At 54.6% G+C, this 8,143-nt stretch overlaps 1 protein-coding gene across 1 annotated transcript in view; it reads right to left on the reverse strand.

Annotated features, from left to right (window-relative positions):
• The window catches only part of PCDH12 (protocadherin 12), a 13,987-nt gene extending 6,455 nt beyond the window's left edge, over nucleotides 1-7,532 (reverse strand). The window contains exons 1-2 of the mRNA XM_007102060.4: nucleotides 3,960-7,532; nucleotides 475-572 (exon numbers count right to left, since the gene is read on the reverse strand). Coding sequence (XP_007102122.1) covers nucleotides 475-572; nucleotides 3,960-6,839 — 2,978 coding nt within the window. The 5' untranslated portion in view covers nucleotides 6,840-7,532. The remainder of the gene's footprint in view (nucleotides 1-474; nucleotides 573-3,959) is intronic.
• Between the last annotated feature and the right edge of the window lie 611 nt (nucleotides 7,533-8,143).

Raw genomic sequence — 8,143 nt, forward strand, 5'->3', positions numbered from 1 at the left:
GGGCCTCTCACTGTTGTGGCCTCTCCCCTTGCGGAGCACAGGCTCCGGACGCGCAGGCTCAGAGGCCATGGCTCACGGGCCCAGCCGCTCCGTGGCATGTGGGATCTTCCCGGACCGGGGCACGAACCCGCGTCCCCTGCATCGGCAGGTGGACTCCCAACCACTGCGCCACCAGGGAAGCCCCAACGTTACAGATTTAAAGTTCATAGCCCAGCACCTCTGCAATCAGGGAACAGATAATCAGAGCCTCAGGGATGAAGTCACTTCCTTAGTGACTCGGGTCCTGTAAATACTATTAATACAGTTGCTCCAGGACCAGGATGCCTGGGTGGGGGGATGGATGCTGTTCGCTGCAGTCTCCCAGGGGAGCAGCGTCTGGGATGTGCTCACCCTTCCTAAAGGCACAGAGGCTGCAAGGGTGAGGGCAGGCTGGTGGGGGGCTTGAGAAGCCAGTGAGGGCTACGTGCAGCTTACCTGCTGCCGCCGGGCTTGGCCAAGTACTTATTTCCCCGGTGGTTTGGTTTGGGCTGGAATTGGCCCTGATGCAGCAAGGACAGCAGCTGGGAGATTTGCTACAAGACAGGAAAAATCTGTTGACTCCACACAATTCCGACCCAGCACACTTCCTCACCGGATGTTTCCCTCAATGCCGGCGCTTTCTTTTTATAGTCTTTCCTCCAGCTTCAGATGTTTGTGGATCGGATGGGGGATGGTGAACGGTGATGGTGACGGAGGCAGGGATGTGTGCAGACAGGTTCCCTGCTTGGCCACGTGTCAACTACAAATTCCCTGGACCTGGGAGTCTGAGAGAGAGAATGAGAACCCTCTGGGCCTGTCCCCCAACTCTCATTCCCCCAGGAGACCTGCTCCCGGTGGAAGCTGTGGGACGGGGGTGAAAAGGGCATGTCCTGACTATAAATGTACTATAACCCCGATAAGGATTATTGTAAAGTGTTATTTCCCCCGCTTCAGTGATGTTCAAAGACTGAGCCATTGTTGGCGGGCCAGATGTAAGACTATGTTGTACAGAAGGCAGAAGGGTGTCTTTGAATCATTCGTTTATTCATCCTTTCATTCTCTCAACAAGTATTTAATGAGAGCTTGTTTGTGCCAGGCCGAGTGCTTGCTGGGGGGTAAGAATGAGAACAAGGCCCAGTCTCTGCCCTCAGGGAGTTCCCAGTCTGCCAGGGAGGACAGTCAGGGGAGACAGGACACAGCAGCTGCTACGAGGGGTTGCACCTGGGATGAGAAAGGATGGAGGTCAAATGGACCAGAGGAAGGCCCCTCACCCAGCTTGCAGCAAGGAGGGAGCTACGGGGTGGGGCTGTGGGTACAGGGGGAAGTAATTCACGTATTTCAACCAATGTTTTCTGAGTTCATACTACATGCCAGGCGCCTCTGCTGAGACCCGGAGGTTCCACAGGGGCTTGGCAAGTGGAGAGAAGGTGAGGGCCAGGGTGAGGGAGGAAGGGAGTTTCGGTCAGAAGGTGCTCAAGCTGAAAGGCCAGAGGAGGCGGTGGTGTTTCAGAAAGGCTGGTGAGTGGGGCAGGGGTGGGTGAGATGTCAGGGCGAGGCCCCACAGGCCCTTGTGAGGGAGAAGGCAACAGACCAAGTCAAGGTCGTTTCTAGCTTGTGGTGTGACGTCAGGCAGGTTTTTAGAGGTACTCAGACCTCAGTTTCCTCATCTCTAAGGTGGATCTAAAAATACCACCCAGACTTCTTACAGAGTTGTCAAGATTAATTAGGTGGTTTCAAAGTTTGAAAGGCTCTGCAGAGTCGAGGGGTTTGGGTTGTTCCTCCTAGAAATGCTGCGTCTGCCTCCCTCCTGGGCCCAGCACACCTCTTCCCTGAGAGGGTCCCCTCTGCCCTCTGGGCAGCTCAAGACAGAATATGCCAACCTCAGAGGAGAGTTGGAAGGGGAGGTGGCCAGGACTGGGGTTTCACTGTGATGTGGGAGGGTCAGGGTCCCATTGCCTGCCTCAGGGCAGTTCCCACTTCCTGGCTCAGGCCCAGAAACCCACCCTTTTTTCGAGTGACAGCTGGTACTTCAGGGAAACTCCCTGAGTGCCAAACCGTAAGTTGTATGCTGTCGTTCAGGCTGTCATTTCACAGTTAGAGTCCAGACTCTGGAGTCAGACTTGGGTTCAAGTCCTAAATCTGCCCCTGTTCCACTTCCCATCTGTGTGGCCTTGAGGAGTTACTTAAGCATTCTGAGCCTCAGTTTCCTCAGCAGTAAAAAAAAAAAAAAAAAAAGGGAATAATAATGAGACCCAGGTCATGTGTTGGTTGTGGCTATGAGGATTAAATGAGTGAAAGTCTATAAATTACTTAGTAATAGATCTTATGATAAGCACTTAATAACTGTCCAGTGCTATATAATCTCATGTCATTCTTCAGTAACCCAAGGAAAGAGATACCATTATACCCACTTTACAGATGTGGCACCTGAGGCTCACAGGGGCTACACAGCAATTAGAGGCAGGGTTGGACTTTGAACAGGGATCTGACTCCACTGTGGCACTGTGCTACCGGAAAGACAAGCATTAGGCAAGCTGCCTCTTACCCTCAACTTGATCCCAACTTGGTACCCTTCTCTCTTTCACCCCAATGGGGTCACCCACAGGGCTTGCTATCTGCTGTCTCTGTTTGCCAACCACCAGCACAGTGTTTGGCACAAAGAGCTCATTCAATAAGCATTTGATGAATGAATGGGTGAATGAATGAATGAATGAATGAATGAATGGCTCTGGGCAACTTCTGGGGCTGCACAGAGCCCAGGACAGGACTCCTGAGAGAGCAGCTGGGCCCTCTCGAGGTGGCTTCCTGGGGAAGGAGTGGGGGAAGGAAGCTGTGTCCTTGCTCCGCAGGAAACATGAGCTGATAGCCTGGCTCATGACAGAAGTGTGCCTTGGGCGGGCAGCCTGGCACAGGGAAAATGATCTGGGGTTCAGAGGAGTTGATACGGGTGTGACATCAGGCACCATCCCGGAAAAAGCTTTCCCAGGTGTGTCCAGTAAATCCTAGGTCACTGGACACAACCATTCATCATCCCATTTAATTCTCAACCCCCTGGGAGGTAGACACAGCTAAGTTTGGCATCACAATCCTCATTTTATAGATGAAGAAAATAAGGCTCAGATGTTAATGTTGCCCAGCTCCTAAAGTGGCTGTGCTGAAACTGGAACCTAGATCTGCCTAACTCCCAAGTTCCAAGGTTGTTTCCACTGTCTTATCCCATAGGCCTAGCTGGCAAGCTCTGGGGTCTCAGGCAGGTCAAATGCAGCCCCTGAGCCTGGGGGCAATGATGCCTATGCCGGCTTGCTTCACCCGGAGGTTGCCCAGATGAGATGAGGGCAGGTGAAATGGAGAAGAGCTTTGCAGAAATCATCATAATCATTTTCTGAGTGCTGACTACACGCCAGATGCTATTCTAGAGGCTTTAAGTACATTCACTATATTATCTTCAAGCAAACTTGGGAGATGGGTGCTGTTAACTTGGGCAACTTCAACAGAGAAGCTGAGTGATTTCCCTGTGGTTCACAGCTTGGAAGAGGTGGAGCCAGAATTTGAACCTGGGCAGCCTCGCTCCAAAGCTTGTACTCTTAATCACTACCTTTGCTATGTGTCTACTTGCACAAGGTACTCTAAGTAAGTGCTCATATAGGAATTAACTGACCAAATCCTTAAGACAATTCTGCAAGGCAGATGCTCTTACTGTCATCCCTATTTTATAGATAAGGAAACTAAGGCTCAGAGACAGTAAGTCATTTGTCCAGGATCACACAGCTAAATTCTCTTGACCCCAGATCTGTGCCCTGAACCACTGCACCCAATGCATCCTAAAGTGCGTGGTGAGCCTGAGGAATGAATGTGAAGAATGTGAGGGTAATGGGGTCTCATGCTGTTGCGGGCGGGTGAGGGGGGGGTGACAAGAGAGGGAGATGCCCACACCGAGGTACCTGAACAGGAGGCGAATCCACAGTGAGCTCCTCTACAGGGTTCCGCTCCGCAAAGGCAGCCACAGACAGCCGGACCAGGCTCCGCAGGATCTGACGGGGACCTGACTCTTTCTCAGGGGCTACTTTGCCATGGAGATTCCGCTGCCGCCTCAGGGTTGCAGAGGAGGCTGGCAGGCTCAGCGGGGCCTCCTTACTGCCCGGGTCCCCAGGCACCCTCCCTGTGGGGCTGCCCACAACCTTCAGGGGCCTTGAGCGGGGCTGGCCCGTCGCAGGTTGGGGCTCGGGAAGGTTCAGGTTCTCCCGGGAAGCATTCCTCTGCCTGGGATGGTTGAAAAGGAGGTTGACAGTGTCCTGCAGCACCTCTCGGCTCTCGGCCAGCGTTCCCTGGTTACCTTGGTTACGCAGAGTCCTGTACAGGGTCGGTGTGAGATGAAAGGGGGCCTGCAGGCAGGGGTCCCAGCCTGCTTCCATCATCGCTTCCTTGCCCACGTGCTTGGGGGGCTGCCCAGCTTCGCCAGGCTCATCCACCTGGCCCCTGAGCACAGGCACAAGGTGGATGTCCGCCTTCTGGATGTGTTTCTGGGGCCTCTTGGGCTGGTGACGGTAGGTGGACTCGGCCTCCCGACAGTTGTAGGCCCTGTTGTCTTTCTTCTCCGTCCGGCAAATGGACATAATCAGAGCCAAGATCAACCCGGAGATGGCCAGCAGTACGACCAGGCAAATCACTGTGAGCACCGATGTGCTCAGAGCCCCAGGCTCACGGGCTGAGTCCCTCAAGTGGTCCACACTGGTGACGAAGAAGACCCTCAACAGGGCTCGGGTCTGTAAGGAGGGGCTGCCTCGGTCTTCCACCACGATCTCCAGCTCCCACTCGCTCCCAGTGAGGCTGCTGGCATTGGTGATGTTGATGAACAGCTGCCCCAGGTGGGGGCTGAGGACAAAGAGACCGGCTTCGTTCCCACTCTGGATGCTGTAGAGGAGCTCTCCATTTGCCCCCGAGTCTGCATCTCTTGCTACAATGGTCACCAAAAGGAATGGCCGGGAGCTGGGGGTGGCCTGTGGTGGCATGTCAGTGCCTGCTGGACCCACGCCATTGGGAGTTTCAATGGGCACCAGCAGGTGACCTGTGGAGGCATTTACAAGCACCGAGAGACTGGCTTTCCCATCGCTGAGTGTGGGGTGAATCACCTCTGGGGCATTATCATTGGCATCCAGGAGGCTGACCCACACAGAGACACTGGATGCAAGCTGGGGCTGCCCCCTGTCCTCTGCGATCACCAGGAACTCAAAGCCGGCCATCTGTTCATAGTCCAGTGACCTCTGAGCGGTGACCTCCCCTGTGTCTGAGTCAATAGCTACCAAGTGAGAAACTGGGGAGTCCTGGATGTGGTATGAGATTTTCCCATTAACGCCCAGATCTGCATCATGGGCCTTGATGGTAATGAGGTGAAGAGAGGGTAGGTTGTTTTCCCGAGTGGAGACCTGGTACCTGCTTTTCTCAAACACAGGTGCATTGTCGTTGGCATCACTGATCTGAATGCTGAGCTGTTTCTTGACTGATAAGGGCTGGGGTCCTTGGTCTTGGGCCAAAAGAGTGAGGGTGTATTGCGGCCACTGCTCTCTGTCCAGCGTGGCATTGGTTAGCAGCATGTAAGTGTTGCCATTGGTCCTTTTCAGCCTGAAGTGGCCCAGCTCTTGGCTCAGCCAACAGTGGACCAGACCATTGTTTCCTGAGTCTAGGTCATTTGCCATGATGAGAGCAATGAAACTGTCCTTGGGAAGAGCTTCGGACACCAGTGATGGTTGGGAGGCCCATGTGATGTGGATGTTTGGGGTGTTGTCATTGACATCCAGAACCTTAATGAGAATTTTGCAGTGGGCTGGGATGGGATTGGGACCCAGGTCCCTTGCCTGGACATCCACCTCGTAGGCAGGATTCTTCTCATAGTCTAGGGGTTGACGCAGAATCACCTGGCCTGTCTTGGCATCAATACTGAAGGTGTCCAGCACCTCTGGAGGCACATGCTTACTGAGGAAGTATTCCACCTCCCCGTTGGGGCCTTGATCAGGGTCTGTGGCAGTCAAGTTTATGAGGAGAGTACCAGGGGCAGCGTCTTCTTGGATTTCTAGTGCCAGCGAGCTCTCAGCAAACACAGGGCTATTGTCATTGGAGTCTAGGACATTGACCTTGACCAAGCTGGTGCCTGACTTGGGGGGGTTCCCGCTGTCATAGGCAGTTAACACCAGATCAAAAAATGAGTGGATTTCCCGGTCCAGCTCCTTCACCACCACGAGTTCCGCGTGTTTGGTCTCATCGGGCCCCACGATGACATCCAGGGCAAAATGCTCGCTGGGAGACAGGGTGTAGGAGTGCAGGGTGTTGGGGCCAGTGTCTGGGTCCAGAGCTCTGTCCAGGGGGATCCGGGTGCGCAGGGAGGCGCTCTCAGAGATTTCCAGCTCCTGCTCACCTTTGGGAAACTGTGGCTGGTGGTCATTGATGTCCAGCACCTGGATCTCCACGTGGATGAGAGCCAGATCCCCTGTGGCAAGCACGTCAAAGGAAACCAGGCAGGGATCCTGCTGCCGGCAAAGCTGCTCCCGGTCCAGCCGCCTCCCTGTGCTGAGCAGGCCGTCCTTGGAGTCCACCTGGATGGGGAGCACCTGAGGCAGCTGCAAGACCTGGAAGGCAGCCCCTGCTCGCCCAGACCTCTCCTCCCGGCCCAGTTCCCGAGACAGCTTCCCTATCACTGTGCCGGACGGTACTTCCTCTGACACTTGATATTTCACAGTGAGAGTGGCGACCTCTTGACAATCCCCTGAAAGGAACAAGTAGCCACCTGGCCCCAAAAGTCCCAGCAGAAGTGACAGAAGTCGCATCATGCTTACCGCCAGAGTGGGCTAGATCCAGAAACCGTTAGAGTTCTTCAAAGGCTGGGCAAGTCCTCCAGTGTTTCCTGGGGGGCTTGATTAGCCCTGTTCTCCTGCCCCCAGACCTGCTGGCAGAGCCTCGTCCCATAATTAGTTGATGGAGCCAGCAGACTTCCCAGGCAAGGCCATCTTCATCAGAAGAGATTTGAGGTGTCCAAGAACCAATGAAGTAAAATTGTTCAGGGGCACTGTTGGTCCCCGTTAGCAAATGATGGACAAGAGCCGGTCCAGGAGGGACTTGACCCAGTAGAGCAGGATGTGGGGATCTGACTTCCAAACAGTTGCTAGGCTGGGGAAACAGAGAAGCAGCTTTTTCCTATGGAAACCCCACCTACAGGAAAAGGGAGGGCTATGAGTTTCTATGCCAATTAGAGAAAGAGAGTTTCCGTGAAGCTGAGTGGCCGGCCACTGAGGAGGATGCGGCTGGGGACAGGCCGGATGGGAAGGTGCCGTCCATGCGGCAAGGCAGCCACTGAGGGGAGGGGAGCCCCTGCTGTGGCCAAGTGAGCAGAGAGCCTGAGCCCCTCCTGGGCAAGTCACACCCTGACCTCTCTTCCCTTCCTTGTCTCTCTTTGTTTCCGTCATCTCCCGTTATTCTTCTCCCATTCCCCTTTTTCCCACACTTGTCTACCTCTCAGTCTTGACTCTGCCCTCATCACCCGTTTTTGTCTCATGGGAAGCAGCACTGATTAAGAGAGTGGCCATCAGAGCCAAACTGCCTGGGTTCAAATCCTGACTCCGCAACTTCCCAGCTGGGTCATGTAGGACAAGGCACTCAACCTCTCTGGGCCTCATCTTAAGAGTGCAGATGGGAATAACAACAGTAGCCCTCTCAGCAGGAAATCGTGGGGATGAAATGAAACGTGCATGGAGAGCCTGGCCCGGAGTCATAGGCAATGACGTTATTAGCGGCGGGTGGCGTGATCTGCCAGCTTGGCCTACCTTGTGGCTGCCTCTGGCTCTTGCACCGGCCCTGGGTCAGTCCCAGCCCACATGGACCCATAAAGGTGCCCGTGTCCTTGGCTCCTGAAGTACAATGACCTCTCTGACCCGACGGTGTGGCCTCCCTCCCCCTTCCCTTCCGGCTCCCCAGCCTCCCGGCCCATTGTTCTCCACATCTGGTCCAGCCTGAGCCCCTGTCCGGGGGAATCCCCCAGCCTCCTGCTCCTTGGTCTTGGAGGTTTTTATACCTTTCCCTCTCCCACACCTTCCTCTCCCTTTCCCTCCCTTCCTCCAATTCTTCTCTTCCCACTGCT

Source organism: Physeter macrocephalus, unplaced genomic scaffold (genome assembly GCF_002837175.3).
Source record: "Physeter macrocephalus isolate SW-GA unplaced genomic scaffold, ASM283717v5 random_762, whole genome shotgun sequence".
Lineage (NCBI taxonomy): Eukaryota > Metazoa > Chordata > Mammalia > Artiodactyla > Physeteridae > Physeter > Physeter macrocephalus.